General features: G+C 39.7%; 1 protein-coding gene across 3 annotated transcripts in view; it reads left to right on the top strand.

The window, feature by feature from the left end:
• The window catches only part of PAK5 (p21 (RAC1) activated kinase 5), a 57,191-nt gene that overhangs the window by 5,738 nt on the left and 32,455 nt on the right, over positions 1-18,998 (top strand). The window contains exons 1-3 of one of the 3 annotated variants that reach the window (XM_053459513.1): positions 7,201-7,461; positions 15,357-15,580; positions 16,610-16,645. In XM_053459513.1, the coding sequence (XP_053315488.1) occupies positions 7,446-7,461; positions 15,357-15,580; positions 16,610-16,645 (276 nt within the window). In that variant the 5' untranslated portion in view covers positions 7,201-7,445. Of the gene's footprint in view, positions 1-7,200; positions 7,462-15,356; positions 15,581-16,609; positions 16,646-18,998 lie in introns of those variants that run through there. The other 2 variants (XM_053459511.1, XM_053459512.1) reach the window with 2 other exon arrangements.

Here is an 18,998-nt window from a genome sequence, read left to right as displayed (position 1 = left end):
GGAATCAGGAAGCTGGCATGCGTTAAAAATATCACTGCTTACAGCCCTTTCAGTATATTAAATAAACGCCTCTTACTGTGTTATATATTTCTTTTTCTAGGAAAAATAAGCAGGGTAGACCGGTCATTTCTAGATTCTAAATGCATTTGTCGATTCCAGAAATCAAAATACCAATATCCTATTTATTATTTTCTCAGCTTACTATTTTTGGAGGATTGGTGACAATGTGTGTTAAAATTGGAAACTTAAAAATAATGGCTTTTCTAGTCTTCTATAAACATTCTTGGAAGCAAAATTGTATGTATCAAAAAAAATATGGAAAACCTGCAAAAACCCCCACAGTTTTGTAGAAAACTGTATTCCGATTTCTTCATGTATAGCAGGCCAGTAATAGCATTATTGCCATTAGTCGGGTGGATTTATTTTATTAGAGGTGCAGAATCGTAGTAACTATCTTGTTTAATGAAGGTATGTACCTGGTTGTCTGTAGAAAGCACTTGTCCTCTCCTGTATCATACCTCACATTTTTTGTTCTTTAAGAGGGACATATCATCTTTGAGACCCAAATCCCGGTTTGGGCTCACAGCAGTTTATATGGGGTAATTTTGTATTTTGTGTCTGCACATAAGCATGGGTAAAATAGTGCAGAACCCACTAATTAGGAGAGTATTCCAATATAGTTTTCAAGCAAATGGGAAAAAAAGTCGCTTTTTGATATTTGTTTGTACCCAACCTTCTGATGATCTCATTTCTTGCCTTCTAAATGTAGCATACTTACTAAAATGTAACTGCTGAAGAAAAAATAAACAAGATTGTGCCCCCATAGACGCAGCAGTTATTCATAATGTCTTTCTTTTCTTGCATAATGTTGCTGACAAATATAAAGTACCTTATAAGTGAACTGCTTATCTTCATCAATGTGGGATAAGTAATGTCCTCAGTATACTCAGTGCTTGCTTGGTAGCTCCCACAGCTTAAAGGACGAGCTTTAATCAAACCTGTATTGTCTCTGTGTGTTATATATATATATATATTAGGATTGATATTCCTGACTAGACATTCATATGTAGTTGGTTCCCCCTTTGAACAATGGTGTCCACTCTTCTGAGAAGGCTTTCCGCAAGATTTTGGAGTGTTTCTGTGGGATTTTTTGCCGATTCATCCAGTAGAGCATTTTGTGAGGTCAGGCACTGATGTTGGACAAGAAGGCCTGGCCTGCAAGGTCCATAAAGACATGGTTAGATGAGTTTGGTGTGGAAGAACTTGACCGGCCCACACAAAGCCCTGACCTCAACCCAATCAAACACCATTGGGATGAATTATAGCGAAAATTGTGGGCCAGGCCTTCTCGTCCAACATCAGTGTGTAGATCATAATGGAATCTCAGACTTAGTTGTCATCAAAAATGACTCAATTGTAACCGTTCGAGATGTGCCACAACTTAATACGATCTAACTTAATACTAAAGTGCTAATTTCTGTAACATCATGTTTTGGAGCAGTTCAAAGGAACCTCTGACTTCAAAACACCCGGGCTACCAGCGCTCTGTTTAAAATGAAAAGTTTTCATTACATGGCTATACCAATAGGAAAGTGTAGGAATTGTAAGGCAGCCATAGTCACCTGTGATCCATGCACGTACCCTTAGAAAGTGCTGAAGTCCATTGTGTTAATGTAATATATATTGGATTAGGTGGAGTCCCCACTCAAAGATTTCTTTGCCCCTTGCTCTGTGTTCACACTAAGCCAGGGGCGTCCAAACTGCGGCCCTCCAGCTGCTGCAGGACTACATCTCCCATAATGTGAATCCCATTCAGCTAAGGGGCTGGCTGAGGAGGATGGGAGATGTAGTCCTGCAGCAGCTGGAGGGCTGCCGGTTGGACGTCCCTGCACTAAGCCATTGCAGATACAAGGACCAGAGGCATTTATATGGAACTAATTTCCATTCCCTTTATTACCGACAGACTACAAACTCGTTTCCAACTACTGCTCCCCCTCTGTCCCTATAAAATGATTTGATTACTGGAGGGAGAACGAAAACATAATTTTTTTTGTTCACGTAAATTCATTTTCCTTTAATCCTCCTCTGTAGTGTTGGAGGAGGGCTTGAAAAATTCTCTCCACACACAGGAGCCAGTCACAAAATCCAGGAGCTGCCAGGTTACTAACCCTGCTGGTTTATGGACACTTTTAACCAGGTCAGTACAGACCCGCTTCATATATTCAGCAGGTGAAACCCGAGCCAAAATGCAGGTCATATTTATGTCATTCTGAAACAAAGTTTTAAAATTAGACCCACCATATCCAGAATTCATGTTAAGCTAAGAGAAGTGGGTCCTACAACTAGTTCACAATGATATCAGCTATCCACATGCTATGGATGGGCCAAGGTCACCAAGAAATGTAAGCATTGATTAGCTTCTACTAAAGCAGAGAGGTGCATTTAAATTTCCATAGTGTTCCTCTTGGAAATGCATGGGGGGGCATTTGGATTTACCCTCGTTCCACAACCCTCAGCTGTTTTCCGTGAAGCAGAACACATCTCCTCTTGCACTGGCTTGGTGAACGCTGTGGCCGGGGGTCTAATTTTCTTTTTAGGAAGAATGCATATTAAAGTACTTTAATATGCAATCCTCTTTAGTAGGGCTGTCAGACAGTAGACTGTACCTTTAATAGGCAACAGGCTTTCATTCCCGTTAAAGCAAGACACAGAAATACACATTTGTTACATTTTGTATCTGCTTAGTCAACATTTTTGCCATCAAGATTATTCAAATATATGTAAAATGTGCTGGAACAGATGGGTAATTCTGACATCCTGTTCAATTAAACATAGTTTAAACGTACGGCTTGCATTACTGGTGTTAAAATGTATCTTCATTTAAAATCTTTTTGTCATGACTTAGGAGCTGGAGACACCTTTGCTTTAAGCAGCTATACACTGATCAACCACAACATTATCATCACCACCTGCCTAATATTGTGTAGGTCCCCCTTTTGCTGCCAAGACAGCCCTGACCCTTCAAGGCATGGACTCCACTAGACCTTTTTCCTGCTTCTTACACATCTACTTTGAGGACAAAATTTAACCCGCTGCCTAATATATCCCACCCACAGACAGGTGCCATGATAACAAGATTATCAGTTTTACCCGTCAGCGGTCATAATGTTATGGCTGATCGGTGTACATAAAAGTCTAATAACCAAATGGGCTGATTTTTTTAAATTTAAACTCAATATCAGCCGCTGAATCTTTCTAGAACGTATGAAGTCTGCACTAGTCTGCAGTTCGTTGACATACGTTGTGGCAAAAAGCTCGTTCAACCCTCTGACTCTTCTGTGTGCAACTTGCTACAGGGCCCTTTTTTGACCTGATGTCATGCCAGCCTGGTGCGCCCTTATAAAAGACAGGTATTGGTGGTGCAACCCACCAACAGTGAGCGGAGAGACAGAAGTAAATATAAACGTAACTCACCCTCACCCCAATGGGTTATATAGAATAAAGGACATGAAAAAAATAAATAAATAATAATAATAATAATAGTGCACTCTGTATGATAAAATATAGCATTTTTTAAAAAAAAAAAATGTATAAAAAAACCTCACATTCTGATGAGTCAGACAAAGACTGACTCAAATCAGCAACGCCTGGTGTGATTAGGGATCACATACCCAACTGTATTTGAATGGAGATATCTACAAATCGATAAAATCACTTCCAAAACACTTTTACCTATTGTTTTTTCAATTTGGTGCGTCCTTATTCTGCATGATTGCCATCAAGGTGAATGCATTGGGAGTATGGAAAAGCATGCCTCCAACGCCAGGCCATGCGCATACATGCTCTGGATTTCTGGTGGAACCGTCTTGCCAGGAGGCAGGCAGCAGTCACTGGTCAACTAAACAGCTTTTTCGAGTAAAAGACCACTTATTTACCTAAAAGAAGGGCACTAGTGACATTAGCGCGGTTCTATGTTAGTAATAAGATATACAACTATGTATTTGATTTGAAATGCTGAAATATAAGCTTGAACACGAGGAATAGGCAGCTGGCGGGGGGCGCGATGAAGCCTACTGCTGTTATTCGCACCCCGAGTCATTCTGTAAGAATTCCCACACACTGACAAACATTTATGCACTTAGTGGAATTTAATTGCCTTCATGTCTGTCTTTTGCCTCTCCATGCCAGTGCATCTTGAATGTGATTGCTGGCTTATCTTTTAAAGATGATACCTTTATCGGTTAACTTAAAGTATAACGGATCTAGGTCTCTTCTTCAGGGATAATATAGTAATATAGGTATAATATGCCTGAAGAAGAGACCTAGATAGTCTCAAAAGCTTGCAATCCAATATAGGTCAGCCAATAAAGGTATCATCTTTACCAGATTTGCTTTTTCTCTTTCTATGGCTAACACGGTACAACTCTATACCTCTATTGGCTTATCTGGCTCTCTTTACATTGTACATATCAAAGAGATCAACCAGATGAGATCTTGGAGCTGGCCTGTCCTCCCTTATCTGACTTATTCGGCCCAACACATGTCCTGCGCAGCAAATAGCTGGGGGGGGGGCAGGGGCAAATGCATATGGGGGAGTCTGCAGAATCAGAGAGCATGGTCATTTAAAGGGGCCCTGCAGCTATCATATGCATTGACATATTGGGTACCAAGGTCATTGTCAGCATCCTCAAGAAGACTACGGTTTATACCATATATGGACTTTTAGGTTCTATTTGTAGAATTTTTCACATCACATATAACTGGATGGTGATTATATTTTGATGCAGTCTGTTTTACCAGACTCCATAAGAAACAAAGATCCTCTACATTGTGAGCTTGCGAGAAGATCCCTCTGTACCTAATGTATGGGTTTCTCTTAGTCTGTGAATTCTAGTTTTGTCTGCTGAATGTATGTACTGTAAGAAGCGCTATATAAATTAAGGTCAATAATTAGTACATAGTATACAGGGGACCTGTATCCTACTCTCCGATACGCTCAGACAGCCTCCCCTGCCAGCACTTCCCACAGGGGAAGCACCGGCATGGGGGGTTGTCTAAGCGCATCGCGCAGACGTTCACCGGCAGCGGCGATGTGAGCGTAAACAGCCTCCGCTGTCGGCACATCTGCACGATGTGCTTTAACAATCTCCCTTGCCGGGAATTCCCACGGGGGGAGTCCCAGCAAGGGAGATTGTTAAAGCACATCTTGCAGACGTGCCGGCAGCGGAGGTTGTTAACGCTTGCATCGCCACAGCCGGTGAACGTCTGCGCAATGTACGCTAACAATCTTCCTTGCCGGCACTTCCCACGGCGGAAGTGCCAGCACCGGAAGTTGAGTACGCGTACTGCGTAGCTGTCCCCCGCCGGCCCTACAAGACCCGGGGAGTCTGCACCGGTAAGTCTAGGGGGGGGGGCTCTTGGGGGCAGAGTGGCAGCATATCTAAGGGGGGGTAGAGTAGCAGCATATCCCGGGGGGGGCACATCTCGGGGGCAGAGTGCATATCTCAGGGAGGATAGAGTGGCAACATATCTCGCGGGGGCAGAGTGGCAGCATATCTCGGGGGGGGCAGAGTGGCAGCATATCTGGGGAGGGCAGAGAAGCAGCATATCTCGCGGGGGCAGAGTGGCAGCATTTGTAAGTGTTTTTTTTTTACTAAGAAATTTTTTTCTTTAAAAAAGCACCTAACTTTTAGGGTGCGGCCTATATCCGAGCCAATACGGTATATCATTTTAGTGAGTATTTATACCGCATTTTAATTGTGCCTAATTATTAAAGGGGCAGTTACATCAGCCACGGAGAGTATCCTCAAATACTGTACTTCTATGGGGAAAGTCGATACCTTGGTTTAGAAGACTATCTCCCGGCTTCCTTAATGAGCCCTCAGTTATGACGTGCGATCCGAAGGTAGTTTTCTACTAATTAGGTTTCACTCACATGAATAAATAGAAGCTCACGTTACACCGATATAACATAAAACAGCTCCGGACGCTGGCCGCCACTGAAAATACCACGACGAATAAAGGGAGGCAGCAGAACTTCTTTTTATAGAAAGTATGAAGTACCCTTAGCAGGTACTTGAGACTCTTCATGTGTATTTATAATCTGGATACAGTTTCTGGGATACTGTTAACCCTTTAAATGCCAGATCCCATTAAGAAATAAAATCCCTTTTAATTTTGGCCATTCATTAAGGCAGGATGTGGATGATACGTTATTCCGGTAATGTTTGTTCCGTGTCGTGTTACGTTTGTTATTTTTCACTGTACACAGAGACACTTTGCATGTTTGAATATTTGGGTTTTGATAAAAGAACTATTTACATTAATAGTGGTGTTTTTTCTATACAGTTAAAGGGTCGGTTCCACTTAAATGGACAGTTTACTGTCACTCCCTATAAAAAAAGAATGCATATTAAAGGAAGCTTCTGCCCTCCTCTGTGGTCTGAAAATGATTGCGATTGATCGGCTGCTGTACTCTTCTGGTGGCAGGAAAGCAGTCCCAATGAAATCAGTGTGAGTGACTTTGGCGCAGGGTTAAAAAGACCCCCACTCGCAGCTTTTCTTGAGCCATCGCAGGGCTGAACATCTCCTGCATGGCATTCAGCTGGGGGTGAGGAAAAGGGCAAATGCGTATGGTGGTATTCCGCAGAATCCCCCCCATTCATTTAAAAAAGGGACAACATGAAAATTTAAAGGGACCATGCAGCTATCATATGCATTAAGGTGTGTATGATGACTGGAGTGTCCCTTTAAGTGAATAACCCATAGAACATGATGGAAGAGCTATCATTTTATTCTTTTGAAGTATGTTCAGGAGAATTAATATTGGAGCTGAAGAGGGGCGAGAGTAACAGATCAAATCGGAATCACACGCTCACATTCAAAAAGTGTAAAGCAAAATGGGTGGGGTTGTGTGTTTTTTTGCTTGTTTTGATAATACCCTAATGTTTTATACGAGATAACATGCTTGTCTAATGCTGGTCGAGCTGTAGTTTCCCTTACTTTCAGAGTGCTGCGTATCCAGCAAGAATGGAGACTACAGATAAGGGTGTGCTGGACATTGTCAGCGTGGTTCATGCCGGTTGACTGCTGTGAATGCCAGTAATGTGTTCGTGCCTATGACAGGAATGGCTAGTGTAGGACACGTTATGTCACTGAGCACAATCCCACAGACACTTCATCCCAAAAGCAGCTGACCGGGAACGGAATTCAGCAATCATCCAATTACACCTCCCAGCCGTGCTGCCGGTGACTGCCTGAATGGGTCTGCTGGCGTTTGCAGTTTCATTGGAATATCCACACGGAGTTCTCTGACTTCTCTATTCTACCCAGTATCCAAGCGCCAACATTCTCTTTGAAGAATTATTCACTCTAGATACGGAGTTAGCGTGTGTAGTAGAGTGTAAAGTGTATATACGTGTTGCCATTGTTTTAACCCCCAGAGGATGATTCACCTCGGAGGTAAGTGCTGCTTTAGGAAAGGTGGGGATTTTGGATTGCTAATGAACAGCCCAGTCGTATCTGTATTTAAAATAATTGAATGCTTATACAACCAAATAATCAAATCACACGTAAAACACTGAAGAGATGTGTTCAAGCTGAAATGTGGTGTCAAAACTTGTCTTTTACAGAGCAGATTTATACTCCTACCTACACAACGATGTATAGAATGACTCACGATGGATGATTATGCATAAACAGGGGCTTGAAAAGAAAGGAGAGTTGATTGTGTGGACTGAATATTGTAAAACTGATTCGTACTGAATTCCATTGCGCTTTATGGAGAATCCATAGAAATGGATGTATTCCTGCTTTAGCAAAGACACTTTTGTAATGAGGAAGGGACGCGCCCTGTTAACATCAAAGCCAAAATACAAAACATCTCAGGATGCGGAAATTGTGATAACCATAAACTGGATCGTTTTCAGCGGGGGGGAGGGGTTCTGGACTTTATAGTCCACTTTACTTATGTGGCTTGGTTTAGATGAGTGATGTATTATTATTATAATTATTATTATTATTAATAGTAGTAATAATAATATCTGCCTATCCTTTTCTCAACATATATTAACTTGCTTTTTGTTGTTTTTTTGGTGGCTATTTTAAAGGCTTTTGCACGGGGAGCTAATCAGTAACTTAGTTACAGTAAATATGCTGTTTTAAAACAGAACATGCAGGGAGAAGCTTTACATCTATAGTATTCAGTGAGGTTAAATGAACAGATATCACTACAGACTAACGAAGGGCCAACCTCTGTGAAATAATGCAACAAGAGTTTGTGTTGGCCCTGCATAATGGATAGTTAAAAGGACACTTTGGTAAGACATGAGTCTTACACGTAATGCATATTCAGGTATTTAAGTTTAAACGCCTTTCCAATGCTTTGACTTTCTGCATACTCCATTGAAATCCATAGGAGGGCTTTCTGCGCATGGGAAGCATATCTGCTGCAGTTTGATATCCCCCCAAATGCACACAGCGCCCACCCTAATGCTGACTGGTGGTATATGTGCCACGTCTCCTGCACGGCGTATAGCTCGTGGCGGGGAAAGGGACAAATGCATATGAGCGTATCTGCATTATCTACCCCCCATGGGGACCAAACGGAAATGTAAGCAGACCACCTGGCTAGTATATGCATTAAACTGCACATAATGGCTGGAGCGTCCCTTTAATATCTGGATTTGGATACTTCTTAAAGGTAATCTAGCCAGTTTATATAAATTAGTGTAGGCTTATACATAACTAAAATAATTATTTTAATTGTATTACATGTTTATTATAAAAGTATCAGCAGGCAGTGATGTGTAGACCCTAAAATATACTTCCTCTTTCACTTAATGTCAAAGCAACATTAGATGGGGTAACGTTAATGCTCTAGAAAATCAAGTAAAAACATATATATTGTCAGAATACCAATGTCTAATAACGTCCAAAAACTCTCAACAAAATGAACAAATAATATTTAAGGGAACATGTCATTTTTTTATATCTCGGCTTTTAGCTAGGATAGATGTTGGAATTTTGGAAGCACTGTTATGACATCATCAATGTCAGGTGGAGAAGGGCAGAGTTTAGTTAAAATGGGTGTGGTTATGAGGAAGTGGGTGGGGCTTAGCAGTGAGATGGTGCTTTAAGGTGATGGTGTTATTACTAGTCGAGGCATTCCTAGGTCTGGGGATGTAGCTTTATGGTGGGATTTATTGGTATAGCAGCAAGCTTGCTAAATATAACATTTTTGCGAAATCACAGTTAAAAGGCTCCAGCCTACAACATTAATGATTCATTTTGTTGGCCATCTGGGGACGCATTCTAGATGCTCCCAATTGCTCTAAGTAAAGCAGTATTTTATATTCAGATCTTTTCACAAAACAGAGTGTTCTGTATCACAGCATCGAAACAGGTGATTTGATGCCTTCTACTAAGGACTAATGTCCACCGATCCATAAAAAATTCTATAAAAAAAAAAACATCTCGACCTCAGGGATATTCTAGGAGCAAAATGTATGATACTTTCTGTTTTAAAACGGTCTTACCTTCTCCTTAAATGTTCCTGTGTGTATGTATAGGTTTATTTAGCGCCAACAGATGCACTAAAAGGGACACTCCGGCTGTCATGTACTTTAATGCATGTGATGGCTGCATGGTTGCTTCATACTTTTTGTGGTGTCCCACTTGCAAATTCTGCAAAATTCCCCATATGCATTTGCCCCGTCAGCTATGTACTGTGCATAAGATGTGTTCAGTTGAATAAATCTCCGTGTGCATGGTATACTTTCTTCAGTCAGCTTGGTAACATAACTGTGGTGCGTTCAGACCTCTGTGCACATGCGCAAAAAGCACTCCCATTGGTTCTGTTCCCTGGCCATGCCTTGACTGTATCCCGCAGAATGACACAGAGGCTGGGATTCATCACTTTAACCATCACTTCTCTCAGGATAAGCGGAGATAAGTGATGGATCAGGTGTGTTGCCATATGGGGACAATTTAATGAAAGCCATACCAACCTCCTATGTTTAACCTTTTCATCACGATGGGTTAGATGGTCAGATTCGGTGCTATGTTTTTGTGACAGCTTTTTGTAATTTTATTTAATAAGCTTTTTATGTTCTTTTCAGTTTCTCATTTTTATTGTTTCCATTTATCTTATCTTTATAGATGGACCAAGGATGGGCTTTTTTTTTTTATAAGACTTTTGACACAAGTAGGAACGTTTGTTCAAAGAGATGTCAGAAACCTATTGCTTCTAATTAGAGTGTTAATAAAGGGAGCATCACGGTGACCTTTGAACAATTTGACATCATTGTATTATATGACTTTAGAAGACTAATAATAAGGCATCACATGCTTGTTTTATGGAAGGGATGATGTAGTCTGAGCAAATATGTGCTTGTCTAATGGCTATGACCAGCAATCCCGCAAAAGATGAGTTCATTTGATTCTAGATCTAATCCTCTCTAGCTAAAGAGGGGATAAAGGACTGCTTGCCTTATTAATCCACCGTGACACATTGATTGGTGGCCTGACTTTTCTGTGACATTTTACTAAGTCTGAGCTGCTGCCACATCTGCCAAATATTTCTTATCCACTAAACTGCCAGCTTCCTACTTTTGTACACTTATGTTTCCTGAATGCACTGTAGATCTCTAGTAAGCTATTAAAGCAGATCTATATGCTACTTGCATTTTCCCCTTATAACTCGTACCATTCATGTGTCTAACGTTCACTTTGATTAAAATAACTGAATTAATTAGAAATCGATGTAGAAAATGTTAAGAAGTAGATAAGGAATCGGAGAGAGAGGTTGTATCTGTGTTTATGAGGCAGGCCCATTTAGAATGTGAAGGGGGCGTGTAGTAGGAGGGAGCAAACTAAACGTGGGTGGGGAGTAAGTGATAGCTATGGGAACATGGGTGGAGAGGAGGTGAGAGCTAGCGCAACGTGGGTGGGGAGGAGGAGGTGAAAGGTAGCGCAATGTGGGTGGGGAGGAGGTGAGAGGTAGCACAACGTGGGTGAGGAGGAGGTGAGAGGTAGCGAAACGTAGGTGAGAGCTACCGCAACTTGGCTAGGGAGGAGGTGAAAGCCAGGGCAACGTGGGTGGGGAGGAAGTGAGAGCTAGCACAACATGGGTGGGGAGGAGGAGGTGAGTGGGGAGGAGGTGAGAGCTAGCACAGTGTGGGAGGGGAGTAGGTGAGAGCTAGTGGAACATGGTCATCGAGTAAGTGGGAGTTAGAGGAACCTTCACCCTGAGAAGGTTTTAACCAGGAGTCATGGGGCTGCAGCGCTTTACCTGGAGACTCAGGGTGAAAGCCAGCAGGTTCCCAGGAATAGATAGGCCAATCCTGGGGTCTGTTTTTACCTCTGCCCAGAGCCAGCTCATGTGGGGCTGCAGCTTGCACTAAGAAAATTCTTTGGACTAGTTAGTTCAGACCCTAAGTGAAATATCTCAGTAAGTAGGCTTGCTTGTTACCAGTATGGTTATGACATAACTGTGCAGCATCGTATTGCCATTAGTGCAGAGAAAAGCAGTTATGCATTTATAAATAGGTTCAGTGCATCAGAGCGTATAACAACTATTTATAGTTTGGCTAAAATGGAACAGAAATGGAAAGTAGAACACATTCAAAAACATCCAGAACATGCCTTAGCACACAAATAGGAAAGCTGTTTCAGGAAATTGCTACTTTTATGATATTATTATGATATTAAATATTATTGGTATCTATGGTCAAAAGCTTTTTTTTTATTCCGTAAAGCAAAATGTGCTCTGAGGCCAACATACTTTGTAGCAGAACTGTTGAGTCTCTGTACAGTAGGAGTGTGGGCTGCTCCACAGGCTTACACAGGCAGTGGGAGCCAGGGGCCAGGTCGGGTGGGGCCCTGGGGCAACAGTGATACAAGGGCCCTCATCTATACACACACACACACACACACACACACAGATTTCTGTATACACGCACAAGCACACATTTCTAGGGACACACGCATTAGCCATTGACTTCTTTTCCCTTCTACAAACGTGTGTCTAACAGGCAGACTTCTAGTGCAAATGGACCAAAAACAGTTAAGACAAATATTTAGTTTTGCTTTGGTCCATTTTACATTTTCAGACAACAAATTTTGTTTTCTGCCCTATCGATTTGGACAAAAAATCAGAAAGTTTTTTACATTTGGAAGGTAATTCATTGTCACTCATTTATACTCTTATCCTCTTTCTCTCGTTCATGTTCTCTCACACTCTCATTCATCTCTCTCTGTATGTCTCCCTACCTTCTCTGCCGACCGTTTCCCCGGTCTCCTTGCTGTGCAGCTCTACTTCTTCTCTATCTTCTTGTTCTTCTGTCTTCTTTCTTTTTTTTTTTCTTCATCTGCTTCTCCAAAAACTCAAAGAATCAATTATTTAATGCCACCACTGACAATTCTCTGTATGCTTTAAGTGGGCTTTTTTGGGGGGAAGTTTAATATCACCATGGACTATGTCAGTTTACTGTGAGACTAGAGATGGGAAGTCCTGGAAGAAAAACTGAAAAAAATAGAGAAGTAGAAAAAAAATTCAGTGTGCAATATGTTCTTTCACAGTGATAACTAATATGTTTATGGCATGGTATTCATACTATATAACATAAGGACCTTCATGAAAGACTTATGAGGCTTTATGTAAAGTCTCAAAGCATTGCAAGTTCTCTCACCTGAAGACAAGCAAATGAGTAAATAAGAGCAAAATGCATTTCTGTCTCTAGCGACGCTGCAGGGAAACGTTTCAGTTTAGTTTGGTTGTGGCCGGACTCCATCTTGTTGGTATACAGTAGTTGGGGGTTTCTGTCCTCTCGGTTAGGCCTCAGTTGACAGGCATACCTGGGAACTCTCCGGGTTTGACCTAGAGATTGCCGAGTGAGCACTGCTTCTCCGGTTCTCCGGGGCAAGACCCGAATCCTCCGATACACCCCACTCCGCGCCCATTTTCCCTTTAAATGGGGGTGTTTCCTGCCAGTCCTAGCTGGAGCCCAGAAGTTGCCAGGTATGGTAAGAGGTTACATTTGTCTGAGAAATGAAGTTATATTTAGAAGCTTTATCTAAATGATAACTTTTAATGTTCTCCCCCTGTGGCAGTGTAATGTGTACCTATAGTCTGAGTCTGGCCAGTAAACTCGTTTTTTTTCCTCCTCTCGGTAAAATGGTGAGACCAATATGTTGTTCTCGTGTGTATCTGAAATATTCTTCACACATACAGACCTTTTTCTGTTTGTAACGAAAAATAAAGTTTTAAAAAGCAAATTTAGTTTATTATTTACTTCAAACATTATGCTTTTATATACACTGCATTCATGTTCCCATGGTAACACAATGATTTTCAATTTGTAAAGCTATTCCACTCTGCATTTTGTTTCTTTAATTTTTCAGAAAATTTCCAAAAAAAGAAAAAATGGGGAAACATTGTTTTTTCCATAGCTTCAAAAAAGAGGAATCTGTATTTATTGGGAAAAGACCTAGAGTGCTGGTAACTATCCATCGACTGCGTATGTTACTTTGCCTTGTTACCTAGCACCAAGCTACTACAGAATTGGTTTGGAGTGCAATAGCATATTATTGTTTTTTTTTTAATATATATATATATATATATATATATATATATATATATATATATATATATATATATATATAATGTGTGTATTCAGATCCCTGCGTGCTCAGAAAATGCTGCAATAGATTTAAATGGGAACACTTTCCTGTCACAGCCATACGATTTGATGGACAACAAAGGAGAAGGGCAGCTGCTCCTATCTCCGTTAGGGGGTTTATTTTGTCTTTTTGTTTATTTGTATATATTGCGTATTAAGGTATTCACAGGGTACTTTAATCTGCTTTCTTCTTTAGTGGGCTTTAATATTACTTTTTGATATTCTATTGGCTATAGCTCCTTGGCTATAATAATAAGTATTTTAAACTCTGAGACAATGTAAGATTATAGGTAACATACAAATGTGTTTCATTGCATTCAAGCTGTAATTGAGTCCATTGACAAACCATTTGTCATCGGTCACTTAACTGTGTATAGTTAATGAGTTTGTCCTTGCATATATCTTAAAGCTTTTGGATATTAAATATATATAAGGGTATGTAATATTGGCCTTGTGAATTCTTTATTTTAAGAAACCCAGTAACTACGGTGGATAGCCCCTTATCTATTTTTAATGATTCTTAATTTCAAGTGTTTGTAGGGTGGAAGTGGTAGGTATAGAGTAAATGTATAATTTACGTTGTCCAGTTCTGGAGACCATTGCCTGTCTTAATAAATAATTAAGAACGATTTCAAAGGAAGGCCACTAAAATGGTACATGGTCTTACTAACACAACATACCGGGAAATCATTTAATATGTACACTGTCAAATATTTTATATGAATAAATAAAGCACAAGATGCAAGTACCGTATTTGCTCGATTATAAGACGACCACCCCCAAAATTTTAATATTAATTTAGGAAAAAAAGAAAAAGTTTTACTAGTAAATATGAATTCACATGTAAGCTATTTTTCATATTTAATAAAAACTATGATTGAGAAAAATGCGGTTTTTGTTTTTATTTCATTTTATTTGCCATACACCCCTATATGCCACTCTGCCTCCCTGAAATGCCTTATACCCACTATATGCCCCTCTGCCTCCCTGATATTCCTTTTAACCCCCTATATGCCACTCTGCCCCCCTGATATTTCTTTTAACCCCCTATATGCCACTCTGCCTCCCTGATATTCCTTGTTTAAAAATATATGTATTATATCTGGACAGACTAATTTGTATACATTTGTTGCAGTTAGAAAACTAATATCCTTTTTGTATATTTTACTGATGGGCCGCTTTGTAATTGCATGTAACATGGCATAAATCATTACCTATGTGACATCTAAATATTTGGATGCTGGAATGAGGTTAATTGGACTGCACTCAGTCTCCCAGTTTTGTTTGTGGAAGGATGATGGATGGTGTTGCTCATCAGGAGCCCCCGCTTGGATTAATTTAATATTTTTAAATATTTGCATAAAATCCAAAAAAGGCAAAACATCAGGTATCAGCATGCAATACCAATGCAAGATATAACTCAATTTCCACGCCTATGCAATATGGTATATTATGTTCCTGCTTATCTGTGTTAACGATTTATTAGAATATTTCCACAGGTTTCTTTATATTATTTTTATTCTGTTTTTTTTCCTGTTGTATTTTTTTATATTAACCGTCAGTGCTGGCCTGCTCGCCATTGTCTTTTTCACATGGATGGTTTACCTATTAGGAAAGAAAAAACTTCTTTTGGTTTGTTAAAATGTTTTTTTTTTATTATTTTTATTTCTATTTTAGGTCTGACTGGGTTGCCCAAAATGTTTGGGAAGAAGAAGAAAAAAATTGAGATTTCGGGGCCTTCAAACTTTGAACACAGGGTTCACACTGGATTTGACCATAAGGAACAGAAGTTCATAGGCCTACCCCAACAATGGCAAAGTTTGCTGGCAGACACGGCCAATAGGCCTAAGCCTATGGTGGACCCATCTTGCATCACACCGATACAGCTTGCTCCCATGAAGGTACAGTATTGCATTGCTAAATTACTCCTACTGTAAACTATATCATTTTGTATATGTACAGCTGCAGCTGTGCGTTTTTGTCAGGTGTTGCCCTAGACCTTTACCAGGGCTGCCCCCTCATGGACCTGCTTGGACGCCCTGTCCATACTGAACGCCGGGATATGACTTCATATCCCATGTTCTGCCTTGAAAACATGTATGGCTACGGGTACAACGTGCTATGGAGGCTGTGCTGCCTCAGCACGCTCCTCTATAGTGTACATGGGCTTGTTAAGGAGATCCGAGATCTCCATGGAACCGGTCCATTGGCTTCATCACCCAACAAGAATACAACGCTGTCCCGTAGTCAGTGGTAGTAGGGACTGCTGAGCTGTAGCTTAACAACCTGTTGTAAATGAAAGTAAATATATTGCTTATCAATATATGCCTCCCATCATCTGGATACAATGACAATAGAACAAAATATGAAAGTTAGGCTACATTTTTTATGTTAAAAACACAAGTTTTAGCTAGAAACAAGGCATGAGAATGTTTGCAGCATTTCTTTCCCTATAGAAGCGTCCCGGACCAAATGATTACTTGCTTAGGGGAACATTACAACCTATCAGTATTTTTTTTTTTAATAATTCTTCTCTATAGTTACAACACTTTGAGTCTGACTGTGTAATGACACACAGCACACTGAAAATATATTACAACATCAGTTTACTCGGAAATAGAATTGCTAAACTGTTATCCTCAGCAGCATTTCACATTGCAGGCCCTGATATGGAACCTGGATGTTCTCTATATAAATGTAACCCTATTATTGGGACAGGTCAAAGCCTTGTTACTATACTATTGGTTGGACCTTGGTTGGCTCCTCACATCATTGCGTAATACAGACAAAACTGTTTTTCCATTTTGGATCTAGAAATGATTAAGTAAAATAAAATAAATAAAAATAATAAGTAAAAACAATAACATTTTATACGCACATTTTGCCACAGTGCATGCTGATGTATATGTAAATTATGTTTTCACCTTCAGAGCCACATTAAACTGGAACCAGAAGCAACAAACAAGGTAGGCAACCCATCCTTGTGCAAAAAATATATAACAAAAGTATAATATTTAATCTTAGTTACTGGCAAAACACCTATATGTGTCTCATGGTAATGGAACACGGATTAATAATCTTGGTAAAATTATAGTTTGTGCCTCAGTCTTTAAAGCCGTGAAGATGGGTTCTCCTGGCTGGGTGCCGCTATAAACTTGGCCATAATGAAAATACGTGTTTTGAAATGTTCTTCGTTGTTGTGGTTTCTCCTTAAGATTATAATAAGTTTGGTCCCTCATTTCACATATGCATGTTGATGACATTAGTGCACCAAAATGGCCTTATATTTCAAAAAATCAAGGCCTCAGAGACAATAAAGGGACTGCATCTATCTAAATACCATTTTAATAATGCTGATTCCATGCTGATTAACTATCTTGTCTACAGATTCTAGGATTAACTGCTATGCAATGATTACTCAGATATGTATTTTACTTAAGTAGACTCAGGTTTGGTGGAGGGAGGTATTAATAGCACAAGTTTTAAAAAATAATGGACAAACGGCTAGCTTTGATAAGGACTGTCTAATAAACTGGTGCCTTTAGCTTACGTGGAGCACTACTACAGCTGGCCAGTAGGTGGCAGTGTTGGTTAATGGTTATTTAACGTGCTAAGTGGCAGATAGCGTGGTAATGTTCCGCAACGTTAAAAACTGTGACATCACTGCATTTCTGTAAAAGGGTATGATTTTGATTAGAGAGGGTTTGGACAGGTGAAGTTTCTAATTTACTAGTTAATACTTTTTATTCTGTCACTCGTTTTTAATTCGCTTTAAAGGTACTAAAATACTTTCAAAAATAAAAGGTAGTATTCAGGAACGTGACTGCAGCGTATTATCCATCTGCTAAACCTGTTTCTTTTTCTTTTTGCGGATGGTAGAACATGCATCGAGTTAAGTTGGTAATTAGCTGCTAAGTATACAAAAGGGTATGAAAAGTACTGCACATTTTGAAAATAAAAGTTATTTGCTAAAACGTTTAGTGGAATGTGTTGAAAAATTAAAGTGCAACTAAACTTTTTTTTCTTTGGCTCTTACGAAAATGATTATGCAAATCCTGCTTTTATGTAACGTAAGGCTGCATCCACAAGCTGCCCTTGGATCCTCCACAGAGAATGGGCAAAACCTTAATTTTTTCCCCACCTTGCACCAGTGACAGACTTTACTCATTACCCCACCATATGTGCTGGAATATCCCTTGCTTTTTTATTAATAATACTTTTTGGATGTTTCTCATATGTAAAAGGTCTTTCTAATCATAGGTAAAATTCATTGACGAATTATTATTTTAGTTGGTGGTTATTTTGAGTAACTTCCTCAAAGTCCATAAGTATCTTGGCTAGTGTGGCTTGCATTTGTGTGATACGTGAACTAGTTATACAGATGTAAATTAATTTGCTTATTAATCATGTATTTCCAACTCCATGCATTTGAACCTTGCTTATGTAGACAGCTCAGTGATGTGGGATGGTGGGAGGAGAAAATACTTTCCAGATGGGTTGACAGTATGATCCATAGCTGTCTCCAGAACAAAATCCGAGGAGGAGGATTCATGGAAGTGTTTTTTTGGATTTATCTTTTGTGTATTAAAAAAGAAAAAGTATTTTCCAAAATATGTTTGTCAACTATAATTTTGGTTCAACATAAAGCTGTCCTATCCCTCTAAGATGAAGAAACATACTGTAAATGCATTAACAAGCATCTCTAGCCAGGGGTTCAGTGTTGAGATTGGCTTCCGGTGATGCATTTATGGAGGTCATTGTCCTTGGCTTGACTCAGGGCCACCGGGACCTACCATCCCTGTGGTGTGCTTCTGTTCTAGTTAAAGCACTGTTATATGATGTCATATACCAACATATACTTTTCTCCTTGAAGTGCCAGCAAACTTAGCTTAGTATGCCAGATAAGCAGTCTCTTTCTCAATTAAGGGAAGGTAGTATACATCATGTGTGTTTACTACCAAGAGTTTCTTCTTATGTATGCCTACCCTGTAATACATTTGTCTGTGACCTACACAGTTTGCCTGTGCAGTCTACATGTGTATACCCACATATATTGTATAAGTTTAATGGGGAGTGGAGTCTTAAATTATATTATTTATTTTTCATTGTCTCGGGCACTTACATGTAGTCTCCTGTAGACCTGAGAAATCCCTAAAAGTAATTTAATATGCATTCCTAAACTGTAAAAAATAAAAATAAAATAAAGGCACTTATTTTAGAAGAAGCTGCGGTTCACCAGCATTTTTTTTTAATTAATTTTTATATAATGTATTACATAGTTACATAGGCTGAAAAAAGACATGCGTCCATCAAGTTCAG

The sequence above is a fragment of the Spea bombifrons genome, chromosome 3 (assembly GCF_027358695.1).
Source record: "Spea bombifrons isolate aSpeBom1 chromosome 3, aSpeBom1.2.pri, whole genome shotgun sequence".
Taxonomy (NCBI): Eukaryota; Metazoa; Chordata; class Amphibia; order Anura; family Pelobatidae; genus Spea; species Spea bombifrons.
This window is presented reverse-complemented; position numbering and strand designations above follow the sequence as displayed.